Source organism: Nuphar pumila, chromosome 14, assembly GCF_984573655.1.
Source record: "Nuphar pumila chromosome 14, dmNupPumi1.hap1.1, whole genome shotgun sequence".
In the NCBI taxonomy this organism is placed as follows: Eukaryota; Viridiplantae; Streptophyta; class Magnoliopsida; order Nymphaeales; family Nymphaeaceae; genus Nuphar; species Nuphar pumila.
Genome location: NC_143262.1, coordinates 24,614,986 through 24,635,701, shown reverse-complemented (window position 1 = coordinate 24,635,701; position 20,716 = coordinate 24,614,986). Strand labels below are relative to the sequence as shown.

General features: G+C 38.6%; 1 protein-coding gene across 2 annotated transcripts in view; it reads right to left on the bottom strand.

Annotated features, from left to right (window-relative positions):
• Positions 1-20,716, bottom strand: part of LOC149816646 (polyadenylate-binding protein-interacting protein 3-like) — a 77,633-nt gene that overhangs the window by 24,557 nt on the left and 32,360 nt on the right. Inside the window, exons 6-13 of one of the 2 annotated variants that reach the window (XM_089987455.1) lie at positions 8,924-9,101; positions 8,596-8,823; positions 5,347-5,471; positions 5,150-5,222; positions 4,768-4,801; positions 1,362-1,409; positions 1,033-1,253; positions 755-901 (exon numbers count right to left, since the gene is read on the bottom strand). In XM_089987455.1, coding sequence (XP_089843581.1) covers positions 755-901; positions 1,033-1,253; positions 1,362-1,409; positions 4,768-4,801; positions 5,150-5,222; positions 5,347-5,471; positions 8,596-8,823; positions 8,924-9,101 — 1,054 coding nt within the window. The remainder of the gene's footprint in view (positions 1-754; positions 902-1,032; positions 1,254-1,361; positions 1,410-4,767; positions 4,802-5,149; positions 5,223-5,346; positions 5,472-8,595; positions 8,824-8,923; positions 9,102-20,716) is intronic. The other variant, XM_089987456.1, reaches the window with a different exon arrangement.

Sequence of the window (20,716 nt, the reverse complement as noted above, 5' to 3'; positions counted from 1 at the left end):
TCTCATACTGCTTCTTTCGATTTCTACTCTAAATGCATTATTTCAGATCCCTCCATCAAATTATTATTTAAGGATTGACACATACGTTATAGTAGTTCATACTTTGCTTATATCACCAGAAAATTTTCTTTTCCTTGGAAACAGACACATAGGTTATAGTAGTTCATACTTATATCACCAGGAAAATTTATTTCCCTTGGAAACATAACACGACAGACGCCAAAGCAAGTAGATAGTCACTCTGAAGGATTCCATAAGCTCTCCCTTAACAGTATACATCTAGAATGTAACAATTTTGTATACAATGTATAGAATGATTTCTTAAGATGGGTTATTAAGCAGCTAACCATCATCCATTCAGTCTAAAATGGTATGAACAAGCTGAAATATCGCATAAGCACATCCTACCATTGCATACCCAAAACACAACCAGAACATTTGCTCTCAAAGTAAAACACAGATTTTGCACAGAAAATATACAAAGACAAATCATTTGGATTGAACAACAATGTAGTGCAGTAAACAAAGAGCTTTTGGGAACCCTCTTTCCTGTCAACCAGGCCCCAGGGAAATATTTTTTTTGGTACAATTCTTTAAGACTACATGGAACAAGGGTTCTGCTTAAAATAACAGTGATTACTTGTCAACACAAGTCTTGCTGATGACAATCTAAAGACACCCAAAAACCAGAAGCCAGATATAGCACATCACATAGCACAAAAAAGCAAATAGAAAATTGAATTTAAGAGCTCACCCCTAGGCTCATTGGCACACCATGCATATGCGGAACAGTGGATACATTAGCAGGCAAATAAAAAGAGCCTTCAGATACAGGAGCTGGAGGTCTTAATGGAGAGACAGATGGGGTGAAACTCTTTGCATTGGGGTTCATCTTAAACTCCTGGATCATGGTGGGAACAGAGAAAAATAGTTAAATAAGAGATTCCCAGCAGGCTATGTAAGGAATTCCATATACAAAGAAATAAAGAGAGAAAAGGAGTAAAAGAACAATGACAGAAAAATAGCCTTTACCTTGGCATAAGGGTTCAATGTTGATTTTTCTGAAGATAATGATCCCACCGATGAGCTTGGAGACAATGCAGGATCACTTGAAACTGAGACAGACGCCACACGATCAGAAGTGGATGATGTTGAACAACCAGCTCTAGCTCGATTGTTCCCAGCTTGGACTGGCAGGCTTGTCTTTTCAGATGCCACGGAATCTGAATTTTCTCCCGAAGAACATGAGCTGCCTGGATTTTTCAAGGTGATGAACAAATCACAGTTATTGATAAATCCAGTTGGCATCAGCGAGGAAGGTGGAACATATGAAACAACATTTAGTGCCAATGAACCTTTACCAAAGCTAGGTTTCTTCATATTCTGCAAAGGCTGTACCTCTAACTCACCTGGTGAGATGTACAAAATATGTACATTCAGCTAATATAATCTACATTATGAAAATTCGAAACAAGTGAAAAAAAAATTAATAAACAAAGAGAGCAAAACCCTGAATTGTTTTATTAGAAGTAGAAAGTTTTAACATCCATGAATGAACATGTTTAAAAGAACAGACTCGCCTTCCTAAGACCAGGCTCCAGTTGGCGATAGTGAATGATGTCACCGAGGTGCGAGTACGGAGGATACGACACAGCGATTCCAAAAAATGTGGGTACGGGGACACAACTATATATATAAAGAAAGTTTGGACTTGTAGGCTGGACTCGGAGTCCAGAGAATTTGGGTCTGGGTCTGGACCAGGTCCAAACCTTTTTCTCAGCTTCATTGACCACGTTTGGAGTTGTCCAAACCTGGTCAACGAAGCCATGTGTTACTCTCTCTCTCTCTCTCTCTCTCTCTCTCTCTCTCTCTCTCTCTCTCTCTCTCTCTCTCTCTCTCTCTGCAGCAAGAAGAAGAGGAGGAGGTACGCTCCTCTCTCTCTCTCTTGCGTGCGTCCTTTCCCCTCTGGACAAAGAGCCGAGGGTTTCGGGAGAGGAGAGAGAGAGAAGGAGCGGGGGGTTACTGGGTGGGTTTGGACCAAAATGGCCCCACCCCTTTGACCTTGGTTTGACCAAGGCAAATTTTATAAAATAATATTAGTCTGAGACCAGACCCGACCTGACCCGTGGCGTACCGGCACCCGTGCCCGTGTCGCCATGTGTCGACGTGGGTACGCCGAGCAAAATACTGTGTCGCAGTGACAGAGGTGAAAGGCAAACAAAACTAGAAACAGCAAATATGTAGTGATTCCAGCCATTCAAAGGACAGTACATCCCAGGCCAGATGTGAAAGGCAAACAAAACTAGAAACAGCAAATTTGTAGTGATTCCAGCCATTCAAAGGACAGTACATCCCAGGCCAGATGCATGTATAAGATCACATCTTGGGTGGTAAAGATTCAATTCCACCAGTTATAAGAGCTTTATGAACAAATTGTCATACATGTTCATGAGAATCAAATGCCCATAATCTTAAAGATCATGGAGCAACTGACCAGCCTGGCTGTACAAAACCCATGTCCTATATACAGCTCACACAAGAAATCTTTACTACAAATATTTTCATTGAGTAGAAGTTGTTGATAACATAACCTTAAAATAGAATAACATTTCGGACAGATGTGAACAAGAAAATATTGAAAAGGTCATATATTTACAAACTCTGGAACTACCCTAGCAATGATGTTTTCTACTTTGCAGAAGTCCTACCAAATGCTATGGTGATGGTAGTAAGAAGAAACATTCTTATAACACCGTGGGGGTGCCAGGTGACTACTTCATGGAGGTAGAACGGCTTACTTTAAGTGTCATGATCAACAAGAAACCAAAAAGCTGGAATGCTACTCATATAATAAATGGGGCCAGTTTTTTTTTTACTTTCTTCAAACCTGTGACACAGACCTTCTACATAGGACATAGCACTCCTTGGAGACCATGGCTTAAATTAGATGCAAAAATAGACAACAGAAAGAACCATCATTACAAACTATCTTTACAAGCTGGGATGTAGGAGACCCTATCACAAGTCAAATACCAAAAAATCTTGCCAAATAAGTGAACGATAAGTTACAATGATACCAACAGCCTAAGGACACAACAAAGAACAGTCCAAACTATAACAAGACGTTTATTTTTGCATAAAATATGGCCAACAAGGATAGTTTTAGAAATAGGAAGTTGCTGAAACCTAATAAATATAATTGTTGAAAACAGAATTTCCTGACAAAATTCTAGAACACAGAATGTTTGAAAGCAATACATCAAAGAATGGTTACCTACAAGCAATCCATAAATTTACATGAAGTCTTAAAGGTCAGTTCAAAAGCTCTTAATATTTGCCTGACCAAATCGCAGGCATCAGATTAGTACAGACAAGAACATGTCAGATCTACAAAATCTAATGAAAACCTAAAGGTCAGCCTGGAGCTCTTAAAATTTGCCTGACCAAATCACACCCATCACATTAGCATAGACTAGAGAATGTCAGATCTTATTCAAGCTTCTTAGTTAGCACAAAGAAAGGAAAAATGAGACCACATGGAAAAGCTGATCAGAACAAAATGGTACAGTTTTTAGTGCCATTTCATTAGAAATTCTCATTATTGGTTACCGGATACAGAGAAATCAGATGAGGTAGGACAGGAGGCCAGAACAGGAGGCTTTTTGTAAATTCAGGAGAGACAACTGAAAGATGCATTAAATAAATAATATTCTTTTACTTTGTGTAGGATTACTTAATAAGCCTAATGTTGATAAATACTCTATGGGACAATTATGGTACTTCACATATGGGCAGAGTAATCTGCTGAACTCTTTCATGTCCAGTAGAGGTCGTGGAAGCAACACACACACACACACACACACACACACACACACACACACACACACACACACACACACACACACACACACACACACACACACACACAAAAGTTCAACCATTTAAGATCTGCCACATTGGTAAATCAGCCATAAGTCCACGCACAAAAGAACTTATACATATACTGAAGAAATACACATATGTATGCATGTATGTATGCAGAACACAAATATCAGTTGGGCAATAATACCAATGAAGGCTTTTCTCAAGATCAAATATAAGCTTTCTTGCAGGAAAATCACAGGGATTTTCAACATAAAATTAGCATTGGAAAATGGAAATATGAAAGGATTTTGAAAATGAAAAAAAAAAGTATCATGATGATATGACCACATTCTTGCAATATTATTATTTTGAAAATTTTCAATTTCTTGTGATATTTTTTTTAGAAAAAGGCTTCAGACCACAATAATTGAAAAAAACATATATGCATACATGCATGTATATGTAATGTACATGTATGTACATAGAAAAAAGTATCATGTCATTTTTAAAGTGCTATAAGGAGTGATCTTTTTTAACATCCAAAAAAAGGTGGGACATTAACAGCCCTCTTATCTTTGCTACTACTGAAAGTACCATACTATCTGTTGGAAACTCCAAGTTGCAGACACTATTCACTATCTGACCTTGTAGAAATGCTTATCACTGTTTATTTACTAATAAATAAACACACTCTGGATCTATTTGAACTAGATATTTTATTATGAAATGTTGGTGCAGTGTGAGCCATTGACTTTTGAAGTCCTCTAAAAACCAGTAGATCCAGTACAAACAGCAACATTCAGAGCAAACAACCATGTAAATACTAGATGGCAACACACACACATACATATGCATGTGTGCATACGTGCATGCATCATGGACCAAGAGAAGGTCGCTACTCACCATCTAGCTTCAAAGGCTGACCTTCCTCACAGACCTGCACAAACTAAGATGTCATGTAAGAGAAGGTAAAAAATGACACAAAAGGTTCTCTCAAAATGTAAATACAAAAAAATTGGTTATCTGTTGCATAATATTGTTCTAATTGAAATGTTGATTTATATATAAGGATTCAAGAAATACATGTATGATGTATGTGTTTGTGCATGTAGGTCATTATATACAAACCAGCTGAAGGAAGAACCCTGATCCAAGAAGATAGGTCATGGGTCAGGGGTTGTAACACAAAGCAAAGAAGTTGCCATCTTACCACCATTAGAATCAAAACAACAATCAAATACAGTATAAATGCTCCATAATACTCCACAATAGAAAAACGACTTACAACTTTTCTTCCCATGGGCTTTTTAGGTAATCTTTTCTCCGAACATTGATCACTTCCCTGATTCTCACCGACCCTGTTCAACAAGACAGAATTTAAGCGCATGCTTCTTCATGTCCATGTGTAATCATTAAAAACACGAAGTTCGAAGATATGACTACTATGGACTATAAGATGTGAATGAATGATAGGAAGAAAACCTGATCGTGCCATCCACCGCAGAAGTGTTCAAAACAGAATCAGAGTGTACTGCCCTAATATAGGTATTTGAGCAAGAGAGATCCCCGCTCTTGTCAGAGGGGAAAGAAGAAGACATATCCTCAGGCTGTGAAAGGCAAATGCATCAGAAATCATGTTGAAGGAAAACACTTAGAAGAAGCTATTTTCGGTTTCACCAAAGTTCCTACCCAAGAAGCAAAAAGGGAAAAAAAATTACCGGACTTGAACCTACAGAATATAAAACAAAAGCATTAATTGATACTAGGAAAAAAAAATTTACTCCCCACAAGCTCATTCAGGAAGAGTTATTAACAATAATTGCGACAGACGAGTCTTTGCCATGGAATTAGGCTCACTTGATCAGATGGATTCAAACACCCTTTGTGTGATTTTTTGCTCTTTTCAATTAAAGGTTTTATTCCACTAAACAATTAAAAAAAAAAGAACCCAAGAAGTGAAAGCCCAGCATGGTCAATGTCCTAGGCATAGTGATACTCAAAGTCTCAATTAGCTGATGATTTCCAGTTGCTTTCAGTGGTTTGCATTATTCATGTTGCCCAATAGTGAGATAGCTCTAAATCTAATGTTGTCAATTATTGGCTCCTTTTGAATAAGAACTTACAATGACCTAAAAATTTACTTTAGCAACCTTTCATTTTAGTGGAAATCCTGCTTTACAGTCTTTGAGAAGCACCCAAACAAATCTATAGGCACTTGAAAGTCTTTAATGGCTGGAAGACCTCAGCCATGGCTCCAATGACTTATGCTTTGCAGTCTTTGGAAACCACCTAAAGAAATCTACAGGTACTTCAATGGATGGAATTCGATGACTTTATTTTCTTCCTCAATGAAACATAATTCAGTGACGCTTTTTTATCCTCAGCCAATTCCGTAAATGACAAATTCACCATTATGCCTTTGACTTCTGGATATTGCCCAAATCTTTATAGAAATAAGAGGTGACAGAAATAATATCATTCCCTTCAACTGTCTTGACAGATGGAATATTATTGGTTTTCCTTTTACTAGATGTGATCTCGTTGAGAAAACATAGTATTCTGGTCTCCGTCCTTCAAACAGCTTATATTGTAGACCACTGCTCCAATGGATTTGAATAAATCATGAATATCATTGGGCACACTGTTCATTCTTCATGATAGTAGAATGCATCAATGACTCAGGCCTTTGTGCCCTAAGCACTCTAACAGACCAAAATGGGCAACTAAGGACAGTTACAAATACCTCTGGTCATATACAATGTACATATTTATGGAAATATCCCTATTGTCTATTATACACTTGTTATACACTAGTAGGGATGGCAGTGGACCGGGGGAAAACGGGGCCCCGCCTCACCCCGTTTGGACTGGGGATGAAGGGCATGAAACGGGGATGAAGACGGGGATGAAGGTTAAAATCCATCCCCGTGCGGGGATGGACTTACGCTTTCCTCCACCCCGCCCCGTCCCCGTCCCCATTCCGATCCCCGTCTTGCCCCGCCCCTCTCCATCCCCATCCACAAATCTTCTAAGGGATGACAATAGACCCAGGGGAAATGGGGCCCCGCCTCGCCCCTGTTTGGACCGGGGATGGAGGACATGAAACAGGGATGGAGGCGGGGGTGGAGGTTAAAATCCACCCCCGTGCAGGGATGGAGGCCGGGATGGAGGTTCGGGTTTTGAGATGGGGCGGGGGTGGAGACCTTGTCCCCCGCCCCCGCCCCGGTCCATTGCCATCCCTATACACTAGAACTTGTATGCTGACACCCCTTTAAGCTCTACATGAATTAAGTGGGAGCATGGACAGTTTGGACGACAGGAAATCAATATGGATGTCTGTCAAGAAATAGGATATTTGATTTTGATATGACAGATGGCAGTTGTATCGATCCAACCAATATGTGTTTAGTTTTTTGGCTAGGCTAAGGAAACCCCCCCCCCCCCCCACAGTGCTTCCGTCACCGACCACACATTGGCAGGCATCCGGTTGGTAAAACCTTGAGGTCCCCCTGCCCACCACGGGAACACCCAGCTTCAACACACACACAAAAGCTTGCTGTGGCCTCACCAAAAATTTGTAGTTAGAGACAATGAGCTCTTTGAAATTTTGATATTAAAGAATGGAGGACCAAATTTGGAAGGAAGGAGGGGCATGGATGCAATGTAGCCTTGTTGAAGCCTCACAAGATCTTTGCCAGCGTATAACCAGAACTTCAATGTTTAAAATTGATTATTGGAATTCACTTCCTTTGAAGAAAAAAAATGGAGATTGGAAGAGGAAGACAAAGGGACAGAGGGGGGGTTACAGGGGATGAAGGCCAATAGTACTTCAAGTGTTCTTGACTTTTCAGTGCAGGAAGGAGAAATGTCTCAAAGAATTGGTCAATGGACATTTTGGTTTTCGTTGACCATATATGATTGAGGTGCAACCGTGCAAGGTCACAGCAAGGTGTAATGCTTCTGCTAAAGGCATGCTCCTGAACCCCTAGTGATTGCATTTCATAGACCAATGCATGGCAACCTTGTACCTTTAGGCATGGGACTTGCACCTTGCCTTAAGGTGCAGACCACATGTCGTGAGGCATTGCTTTTAATAACACTGCTGTTAGACATATCACTCAACTAGGAAGCAAATGAAAGAAAAGATTATTAACATGATCTTTTTTGCAATACTAATGCCTATTAAAAACTGAAGTTAATCATTTTGAATTTTGTTAATGGCTCAAGCCTCAAGGTTTAGAAAGTCTCAGATTGAACTTCATTTGCAGTCCTGTCTTCCACTAACTTTAATCAGTTCTGTAACTAAGAAAACATATTGTTTATAGTAAAAGCTATTTCGGAACATTCTTCGGAGCAGAATGACAGCTTTATGTTGCATGCACCAGTGAAGCAAAGAGATGAACACCAATCAGGTTTGTCTAAGAGATTCTGAGACAACACCTAGTGAATGCTCTATGGGACAAGCATGACCCAGTGAATGATTTGCACTACCAGTACCATGAGCCATGAACATCCTATATATTTCTGTGCAAGAACAAAATATATGTGACATTTAGACAAGGACAAATAAGGGAAATAGGAGAAACTGGATATTCTCTGACAAATTTAGGAGTGTGAATATTTTAGAGCTCAAAGAAGGACCATACCTACAATGACAATGCACTACTGTCAAGCCATATTAAAAGCATGATTTATGATTCATCTCATAAATGTAAATGTTTGCGAGCTTACCACAGAGCTAAAGCCTGATGAATCTTGAGTTCCATCACTGGATTTCTTTTTCTGTAAGCATGGAATGGAATTAGCTTTGGACGGCACACCAAAAGTTTCATAATTACAGGAATCAAATAATGTTCCATCATTCTCTTCACACGCTCCATCATCTGCTCCCCTATATACTGCTGAAAACCTGCTTTCTTCATCAAACTCAAAATCTTCAGGAAGGTTAATGCCCCTTTCCTGTTGATGAATAAGCCAGTATAAAAATAACATCTGAATAAATTAATAAAATGGAATTAGTCTAACCAAAATAAAATTTGGATGGTATTGAAAATGAGACCTCAGCTAAATGAATATCTCGAGTTTCCTCTCCCTCAATTTCTCTAGCCATTTTCAATGCCTCCTTTTCTAGCTGTTTCATTTGAGGACCCTTCTCAAGTTTTGTAGTGTATAATTCCTCATCAAATGTGCTTTTCACTCCAAATAATGCTTCATTTGCTTCAAATTGATCCCAGTTCCTTTTATCAGATACAGGAAACTTAGTCACTAATAATCCCATAAAGAGGATATTATACAAGAAAAGACTGTTAGTGTTTTGTTCAGAAGTACCATAAAGATAATGCCTCGAAGTTATAACGGAGAATTTACTACTGCTAGAACCAGGCAAAATTTATTGAGAGGGGAGCTCACCAACAATTTCATTGTTTTAATTCATACTATATAATGGTCACTTAGAATGCATATCAAATATAAATCTGAGCTCTTAAAAGGCAGAAGAACCCAAAATGTGCATATGTGTAAAGAAAAATTTTATCCTTTTAATTTACTACGCACTTCATGCAAAGTACTGGAACCCCCAACCACACCCCCTCCCCCAACCCTGTGGGCACACCTGCACACACAGACACAGAGAAGGGGCATACAGACCTACAGTATCACAGAGCAATTTTTTCCACCAAATTTCAACACTACTGGCAATGGATAATATGGAAAACCTGAAACAGGAAATCCTTGTTTTGATGAAAGTGCAGAGTCAGGATTCCAAGGAAAAAAAAACTAATTAACAGCTAACCAGGCAGTATGGGATGTAAAGAAATGAAAGCCTCCAACAAGATCCACCATAATGCTAAAGTGAACACACCAAAAGCCACAAATGGGCTCACTCACAAAACCCACACAAAGGGCAAAACAAGAGGCTAAAACAAATAATATTTTATTGATAACCTTTATGCAACAAGCATACAAATGGGAGGGGGTTTCACCCCCATATATACACAAGCAAGAGGAGTTTCCAAAGAGACGTTGGACCTCCCCAACGTCTCTTTTGGTTGACTAGTCAACAAATGTTGACTAGTTCAATTTAAACAAAAAAGTGAAAATTAAACTATCCTAACCAGAGTTACCGGAAGCTTCTTAGGTAGGTGGGAAGCTTGCTTCCCGAAAACTCGCTTCGGAAGCGAATACTTCTCGCTTCCGAAACTTTATGGGAAGTTTGATTCCCCCACGCTTCTTCTACGCTTCTCATACACATGGTCTATGCAGACTATATACTTTTCTCACGTTTCTTTTTATCTTTTTCATGTATTTTCTCTCATGCTTTCACTCACTTTCCATGTACTTTCTTTAAATTGGTAACCATCATTGTTAGATTTTAACAAAAAAAAAACTTTTTTTACAGAAAAATCATGAAATATAAGAATGATCAATTTCATTTTAGTTTTTATTTGTTTCTTGTTTGATTCCATATTGCTTCATTTTTTATTCATATTTTGCTTTTAAATTGAAACTTCGCTTTTCGCTTAATATAAATTTTAAAATGCCTCACTTCTCGCTTCCGCTTCCCGTATCGTTTCCCGCTTTCGCTTCCTAGTTTGGCAACCTTGATCCTAACCTAGTTACATATCTATTGAAAACTATGTCACACAGACTCTGCTCCAAGGTCGACACACCCGCGTCAACACGCACCGACATGGGTGCGGACACGGGTGTGGCTTGGACTCGCTCAACCCGACCCTGGGTGCAGTCAACGCACCCAGGGTCATTTTGGTCAATTTTTTAGAATTTTTTTTTAAAAAAAAAAAGTTATGGGCTACAGAATTTAGAAAAAAAACCCGCCAGAGGCGGCCCCCCCTGGACCCCCGTCCGCTGACCGCGCAGCGGGACTCGCGCCGGGGGACCCCCCCCCCCCTTCTATAAGGAAGAAAACCCTGAATCAAGCTTCACAACTCATCACCTGTCCCCTAATGGGCACAACTTTGACTGATATATATATATATATATATATATATATATATATATATATATATATATATATATATATATATCAGTGTTGTGAAAAGCGTTGAGGCGTAGCGAGGCGCTCCACCAAAATCTGAGGCGAGGCGTAAGCCTCGAGGCGCAAAGCGTAAGCCTCAAAAAAAAATTAAACTTAAAAAAACTATAAAAATTATCTAAAATTATAAATAAATAAGAAAAAAACCAATGGAATGCTGCCACGTGCACAAATGAATGTAACTAATGAAAATGTATTTAATTCTAATATCTTTCATGTAGAAAAGCGCCACTGACTGGCCTGAAGTAAGGTCATTCAAAATGCGGCCACTGAACCACCAACTCAATAAGGGTGTACCCACAAACGAAAGAGTTTGAGATGGGAGTTTGTAAAATTTTTGAAACATAGCACGAGATAGTGAGAATTTGGAGAAGTATATGATAGCAAAGAAGGAAGCTAAAAAAGTTGTTCGAAACGCGAGGGCTAAGGTATATAAGGAGGTTTATGACAAGTTGGATACCAAAGAAGGCGAGAAGGATATTTATAGGCTTGCAAAGATGAGAGATAGGAAATCGAAGGATTTGGGTATGGTTAGATGTATCAAAGATGAAACGCAAAGGGTTTTAGTCAAAGATGAGGAGATTAAGGAGAGATGGAAAGATTATTTTGATAAGCTATTTAATGATAGTCATGCTCAAGATCTTGGAGACTTCTCCATTCCTTTTCATGAGATAAATCGTGACTTCATGCGCAAGATTCAAAAGAAAGAAATTGCAGAGGCTTTGAAGAAAATGAAATCAAGAAGGGCAGTTGGCCCAGATGGTATACCTATCGAGGCTTGGAAATGCTTGGGAGAGAAAGGTTTAGAATGGTTGACAAATCTTTTTAACTTGATTTGGCGAACAAATAAGATGCCTAATGAGTGGAGGAAGAGTACTTTGGTGCCTTTATATAAGAATAAGGGTGATATACAAGATTGCACAAACTATCGTGGTATAAAACTCATGAGTCATACTATGAAACTTTGGGAGAGGGTGATTGAGTCTAGGTTGAGAAAGGTTGTCATGATATCGGAGAATCAATTTGGTTTTATGCCTGGAAGATCAACTATGGAAGCTATACATCTTCTTAGACAACTTATTGAAAGATATAGAGAGAGGAACAAAGATTTGCATATGGTTTTTATTGATTTAGAGAAGGCATACGATAGAGTACCTAGGGACGTTCTCTGGTGGACAATGATGAAGAAAGGTGTTTCTCTCAAGTACATTAGTATAATTAAAGATATGTATGAAGGAGTAGTAACCAATGTCCGCACTTGTGGAGGGGTGACAACCAATTTTCCGATAACGGTTGGGTTACATCAAGGATCTGCTTTAAGCCCTTTCCTATTTGCGATAGTGATGGATGAGCTTACGAGATCAATTCAAGAAAATGTACCGTGGTGTATGTTGTTTGCTGATGATATTGTTTTGATTGATGAGTCTAGAGCTGGGGTTAATGCTAAGTTAGAATTATGGAGACAGACATTGGAAGCTAGAGGTTTTAAGTTGAGTAAGAGTAAGACTGAATATATGGAATGTCGGTTTAGTAAGCAACGAAGTAGTGATGGGAGTGTAGTGAAGCTTGGTGAGCAAGATATACCGGTGAATGATTATTTCAAATATTTGGGATCCATCATTCAAAAGTATGGAGAAATTGATGGAGATGTAAATCATAGGATAAAGGTTGGGTGGATGAAATGGAAAAGTGCTACTGGAGTGTTGTGCGATCGTAGAATGCCATTGCGGTTGAAGGGAAAGTTTTATAGGACGACTATTAGACCCGCTTTACTATATGGTACAGAATGTTGGGCTGCCAAGAGACATCATATTCAAAAAATGAGTGTAGCTGAGATGCGGATGCTTAGATGGATGTGTGGAAATACAATAAAAGATAAGATTCGGAACGAAGAGATACGTAAGAAGGTAGGTGTTGCACCCATTGAAAATAAGATGCGAGAGAATCGTTTACGGTGGTTTGGACATATTCGGCGAAGGCCTAATGATGCTCCAGTTAGAAGGTTAGAGAAATGGGAAAATATATTAGTTAAAAGAGGTTGGGGTAGGCCTAAGAAGACTTGGATGGAGATGATAGGAAAGGATATGAATGCTTTGAACCTCACCAAGGACATGGCGTTGGATAGAAATGATTGGAGGAAGAGGATTCATGTGGAAGACCCAAAATGAATTTCTTTTTTGGTTCATATCGCTGACCCCAATTGTTTTGGGATGAAGGCGTAGTTGTTGTTGTTGTTTGTATAGCACGAGAACACCAAATTTTTTGACTTTTTAATCAATACACAAGAATAATTTTGTGATATTTTACTGCATCTTTTATACATTTCTATCAAAATACATATTAAATGCTACTTTTTTTATTCTTACGCAGAAAAATCATCCACAAACTTGAGCTCCCCAACATTTCCTATGGAAAAAAAAGATTAGTGCAGCTTTACCATCCATCTATCTCATTCACCCCACTATTAGGGATGGTAAGCGAACAAAGCAGCTCACTGCTTGGCTCAGTTGGCTCGCACAAAGCTCATTCAGACTTGAGCTCAGTGAGTTGAGCAAGAAGCAAGAAGCAGTTCGTGCAATATAAGTGAAACGAGAACGATTAGGTTTATCATATGCCAACAAACATAAGAGTAAATGAACTGGTTATGCAGATATGATAAAAACAATGAGGTCACTGGTTCATTTTTGTTGTGGCTTCTTGTAAAAAAAAAACTAGTTCTGCTTAACGAGCCAACTCAGTTTTGGCTAGCTCGAGCTTGTGCAAGCTCATCTTCAGCTAGGTTGTAATCAAACCGAGCCTGAACAAGGCTTTCAGTTTGGTTCGTTTACCCACTGCTCTTCTCTATAAACATTGGTACAACCAACTTCCCAACCTTGGTCGCAAGGTCTACGAAGGGGGTCGGGCCTGCCGGAATAAATCGCACGGCAGGGGTCGTGCCCCTGTCTGCTACAAAGATTCAAGAGAGAGAGGCAGATACGAAGGAAAAAGAATGAATGTAACGCCCCAAAATTTCAACTTGTAATTTCGAAAACATTATCGAAAAACCTTTCAAAGATTTAAAGTTTTCACTTTTAAAAGAGACAGCGAAAGACATTTAGAAAGGAGCACAAGTCAACAATCTTTGGTACGTTAGCTGAAAAACCATCATTCACATTAACAACTATTAAAAAGGAATTGAGGAAATAATACAATAGATTATTAATAAAATCTGCACTTTATTACAAAATGAGCAATTTCTCAATATTTCATAATCTAAAGAAAAACTCTAAAACTCAGAGCCATGACGCCAACAGAAAGAAGAGAAATCTTGAGCCATATTGCACCACGCCATCGGCCGCCTGTGAAGTCCTACTCCTCACCTGCTCATGAAATGAGTCAGTTTCATAACAAACCAGCAGGTGCACGAATAGATAAGTAAAATAAAATAAAGCAGGACATTCATGAGATAAGCAGTTTATCATATTAAGGCAACAAATACAATTGAAAGTTATTCTAACAAGTGTAACGTAAGCAAAGAGCTGTTGTTTGAAGCATTTCAAGCAGTGTAAGACTCCATCATCTACAACTATTTAAAAAGACATTCTTTAAGTTCTGATATTAACTGGCATGTGGGTACGTGTGAAATTGTCTACGAAGAGACAATACATAAACAAGCATAAAAACTTTATAAAAGAAGTGCACGAAAGCACTCTCACAACACTTGAACAAAATACACAAAAAGTGTATAAATAATAAACATGCAATAATGCATGTATTTCAATATATAAAAGCAAATGCTTGAGACTCTCAAGCTTAGGAAATACAAGGGGGGAACACCCCTATTTATACAAATGTTAGAAGGTGCAAGGGGGGGCTCCCAAAGGAGTCGTTGGGAGCCCCCAACGGTCACATTTGTGACCGTTGGGGGCCCCCAACGACTCTATTGGGGGACCCCCAATGCACATAAAATAAATCAAAAAATAAAAATAAAAAAAAATTACAAAAGTAAAAATAAAAAGAAAATTACAGCATATTCTAAAAGTGAATATGCGCAAAACAGAAAATGACAGAAATGCCCTTTCGGGTAAAAATATATAAATATATATATTTATATATATAGAGATATATGTACATATAATATATTATATGTAAATATATCTCTATGTATATAAATATATATATTTATATTTACAATGATTTTAGGAGCTACATTTTAACACCCCCCCTCAAACTTACGGTGTGATAACCGCAAGTTTGTCAAGAAGGAAATGAAATCTGGGCGAACATAGAGCTTTTGTGAAGAAGTCGGCAAGTTGATACTCAGATGTCACATATGGCAGATCAATGACCTTCTTCAAGTATTCCTCTCGGACATAATGACAATCCATCTCTATATGCTTTGTTCGCTCGTGAAATGTGTGGTTCTTGGCAATGTAGATGGCACTTTTATTGTCACAGCATAGCTTTGTTGGTTCTTTGACAACTACTCCCATATCTTCCAAAAGACGTCGAATCCATACTATTTCCATGGTGGTAGATGCCATGGCTCTGTATTCGGCTTCAGTGGATGATAAGGAGACCTTCTGTTGCTTTTTACATCGCCACGAGATCAAGGATTCTCCTAAAAAAATACAAAAACCAGTGGTGGAGTGACGGTTACTAGGGTCACCTCCCCAATCTGAGTCAGTATAAGCAATCAATTTTAATTCAGAAGAAGAGGATAGGAATACTCCCTTATTCACTGTTCCCTTCAAGTATCTGATGATGCGAAGTACAGCACCCATATGGACGGTTGTAGGAGCATGTTGAAACTGACTGGCGATGTGTATAGCATGTGACAAATCGGGTCGAGTAATGCTAAGATACATTAAAGAACCTACCAACTGTCTGTAAGGAGTAGGATCAGTTAGAGGAACACCGTCGTCAATCTTCATTTTGGCTCCCACAACTTCAGGAGTTTCACATACTTTGTCATCAGAAATCCCTGATCTGTCAATAATCTCACAAGCAAGTTTAGACTGAGATAGAAAATACCACGTTGCGAATAGGCAACCTCAATTCCAAGAAAATATGTCAGAAAACCTAAGTCTGACATCTCAAATTTTGAAGTCAAGACGGACTTAATACCCTTGACTCCTTGTATATCATCACCTGTGATTAACATGTCATCAACATATAATAACAATATTACAATCCCTGCTTTAGATTTTCTAGTAAATAGAGCAGTATCAGTATAACATGAGGAGAAACCATTTTCCAGCATTACACTGGTAAATCTGTCATACCAGGCTTTGGGGGCCTGTTTCAAACCATAAAGGGCCTTTCGAAGACGAAGGACTTTATCTTTGGGGATCTCCATGCCAGGTGGAGCATCCATATACACTTCTTCATTAAGATCACCATTTAAAAAGGCATTTTTCACATCCATTTGAAAGATATTACAATTTTTGATAGATGCAATAGTGATAAGACACCTAACTGTAACCATTCGGGCTACAGGAGCAAAAGTTTCTTCATAATCAATCTCATACTCTTGCCCATACCCTTTTGCAACTAAGCGAGCCTTATACCTTTCAAGTGATCCGTCACTCTTAGTTTTAACTTTAAATACCCATCGACAACCTATAGTTTTCTTTCCTATAGGTAGAGATTGAAAATCCCACGTTTCAGCCCTTTTAAGAGCACTAAGATCATTTTGCATAGCTTCTTGCCATTCTATACATTTCTTTGCTTCTTCAAAGTTCCTTGGTTCAAAATAAGAATGAATGACACTAAGACAAGCCCTATATCGGGGCGAAAAGGAATCAAAGGAGACAAAACGAGTGGGAGGTCTCCTATTCCTCTCAGACCTTCGATGATCGAGAACAGGAATATGTTCACTATATTGGTCAATAGCACTTCTAAAGGTGAATTGGTTTCTACGAGAGTATGTTATAGGATCATTAGAAATCCTGTCTTCTTGTTGGTTATGCTCTTCGATATTACTTTCAATGTTCTCATCATGGTTTGATGACATATCATCATCACTGGATGTATCATCATTACTAGATAATAAGTCAAAAAGGAAGGAATAATCAAAATTTTCTTGTTGAGAAACATTTTTTTCAAATCCACTTTCATTTTCCAAAAAAGTTACATTTCTAGAAACATATAATTTATCTTCTCGAAGATCATAGCATCGAAATCCCTTTTGAGTTTCGGAATATCCAAGAAAAGCGCAGGGGATAGCTTTGGGAGAGAGTTTGTCATTCTTACGGATAAGAATGAAACACTTACACCCGAAGACTCGTAACCTATTATAATCTGGTTCGAGTTTATACAAGATCTCAAAAGGGGATATTTTTCCTAATATTCTAGAAGGCAAACGATTTATTAGATAAACAGAAGCAAGAGCAGCTTCAGCCCAAAAAATTTTTGGTATGTTTTGAGAAATAAGAAGGGTTCTAGTGGTCTCAATAATATGTCTATGTTTTCTTTCGGCCAACCCATTCTGTTGGGGGGTTTTAGGACAAGATCTTTGGTGAATGATTCCTTGATCTTCAAGATATATTTTAAATTGGTTGGAGAGATATTCTCCTCCAGAATCACTTCTAAAAATCTTTATGTTACTATTAAATTGATTCTTGATCATCGAATGGAAAGTTCTAAAGCATGAAAAGACTTCATGTTTGAATTTAAGAAAAAAGATCCATGAATATCTAGAGAAATCATCCACAAAAATAACATAATAAGAAAAACCTCCTTTTGAGACAACAGGTGCTGGTCCCCAAACATCGGAATGAATAATTTCAAAAGGTTTTGATGAGAACCTATGTCACATGGGTGCGGGTGCGGGTGCGGGTGCGGGTGCGACACGGGTGCGGCACAATTTTAAAATTTTTGGACACGGGGACTCGGCAAAAAAAAAAAATATATATATATATATATATATATATAATTTTATTTTATTTTTAAAATGCCACAGGTGTCTGTGCAGTCACAGACTGTGACTGTGCACAGGCACAGCACTGTGCACAGTCACAGACTGTGCACAGTGCACACTGCAAAGACTGTGCAGTCACAGTGCCTTTTTTATATATTTTTTTTTAAATAAAAAATATAAAAAATTAGTTTTTTAGAGACATTTTTGGACTCGGTCAAAGTTGACCGAGTCCAAAATGTGGACGGACTCGGCCTGGACTCGTTGACCGAGTCTGACTCGGCGTTGACCGAGTCCGGGCCGAGTCTGAAGCCGCACCCGAGTCCGCACCCGTGTCGGGGCGTGTCGACTCGGGTGCGGCACCTCCTTAGCCGAGTCCGTGTGACATAGATGAGAACATAGTTCTTTGCTCAAAAGGTAAACTTTTCATTTTTCCGAGAATACAGTCATTACAAGAAAAGGAACTTTTACATAGGTCTTTTGCAAAATGTAAGTAAGACAACTTGGTGATATTAGGATGACCAAGTCTTTTGTGCCACATGTTTATATCTTTGTTTCGGGCAACATTACAAAAAGATTTTGGAACTCGAAGAGATTCCATGTAGTATAAATCGCCTTTTCTAAAGCCTTCCCCAATCAATTTCCCGGACAGGCGATCCTGTATTAAACATTTATCACATGAAAATTTAATATCACAACCATGATCCGAGAGTTGAGAAACAGAAAGAAGATTTAAATTAAGTTTAGGTATAAATCTAATTTTTGGAATAAAAAAATCTTGAGTTTCAAAATTACCTATTCCTTTAATTTCAAGAGAAGATCCATCCGCAGTGGAAACAAAGGATGGAGAAGCATTTTTTGAATAATCGGAAAGTGAAAACATGTTTGGGGACATATGAAAGGATGCACCTGAGTCCAAAAGCCAAGGGACTTTACCTGGAATGGAAGAAGTAGACACGGCGGCACCGGATGTAGCTCCCTTGAGAAGAGGTTGAAGGGCTTCCATTATTTGGTTCAACGAGAGTGACCCACTTGATGATGCCTCTTCTTTTTGTGGTGCGCCGGTGGTGGCCATAGCAAGAAGCTTCTTCCATTTGGGACATACTGGCTTGATATGCCCCGGTTCTTTACAAAAGTGACATATAGTCTTGCTATAGTCCCGCTTCCCTCTTTGTCCACCATCTCCTCCTTGATTTTGGAATTTAAAGTGAGGAGGACGATAGGTCTTTACATTATTTCCGGGTCTTGATACGGCATTAACCTCATTATTTTCTTCATAATTACAAGGAACCATAAGAACACTTGGTCCTTGTTTACATAAATTCATACGAGTCTCCTCACCACTTAATTTGGTGAGAACATCTTCAAGAGAGGGAGGAGTAAATGAGGATAGAAGTGATGACCTTATTTGCTCAAATTCCGGTCTCAACCCATTCAAAAAATTGAAGAAATGATCTTCTTCAAGTTGCTTGTGGCGGAGTTCAATTGCCTCTCCACTCCATTTTGGTTCAAGCATAGAGAGCTCATCCCAAATAGAGGAAAGATCGGCAAAATATTCCCTAATAGACATTTCACCTTGAGTAAGGGAGAGGGCCTTCTTTTGAAGGTAATACTTATGAGATAGGTCTCTTGATGTATACATCTTCTCGAGATAATGCCAAGCTTCCGATGCCTTTTTGAATTTGATAATGTTGGCATTAATCTTCGTTTCGACGGATGCGAAGAACCAAGAAAGAATCTTGAAGTTCTTCATTTCTCATTCGTCGTGTTTCTTTGAGTATTCTTCAAGAGCTTTGATCCTTTCCTCTCCCTCAAGAATCTTGATTTCACTTCCATCCATTATGGTTATCTTGGGTTCCGGCTCCGGAATTGTTCCTTGCACATAACCCCACAATCCTTTTCCTTTTATGTGGGCCTCCATATTCCCGGCCCAAATATGATAGTTGGACCCATTCAATTTGAAGCCAAGGGCAAAGTGAGACTCTTTCTCACCCATTAAGACGTAGAGAGAAGAAGAAAAAAGACGTACCAATACGATGTTTCAACTTCTTCTTAGCACAAGATCCTTCTAAAATATTTGAGAAGCAAGATCCACCACTTCAATCTCAAAAAATCCGAAGGCACGGTTTTTGAGGCACTCGAACAAAGGCGGATCTCACGATCTCCAATCACCAACCGAGCTTTGATACCATGTGAAATTGTCTACGAAGAGACAATACATAAACAAGCATAAAAACTTTATAAAAGAAGTGCACGAAAGCACTCTCACAACACTTGAACAAAATACACAAAAAGTGTATAAATAATAAACATGCAATAATGCATGTATTTCAATATATAAAAGCAAATGCTTGAGACTCTCAAGCTTAGGAAATACAAGGGGGGAACACCCCTATTTATACAAATGTTAGAAGGTGCAAGGGGGGGCTCCCAAAGGAGTCGTTGGGAGCCCCCAACGGTCACATTTGTGACCGTTGGGGGCCCCCAACGACTCTATTGGGGGACCCCCAATGCACATAAAATAAATCAAAAAATAAAAAGAAAAAAAAAATTACAAAAGTAAAAATAAAAAGAAAATTACAGCATATTCTAAAAGTGAATATGCGCAAAACAGGAAATGACAGAAATGCCCTTTCGGGTAAAAATATATAAATATATATATTTATATATAGAGAGATATATGTACATATAATATATTATATGTAAATATATCTCTATGTATATAAATATATATATTTATATTTACAATGATTTTAGGAGCTACATTTTAACAGTACGCACAGACGCAAAACGTAGAAACAGTCGAGACCGATCAGAGGGTTTATTATGTCAGGTGTTTTTCATTAACCTGAATGGCTGACTGAGTCTGCTCCAAAGGGGGGCGGTCAGTGACCAAGAGAGTA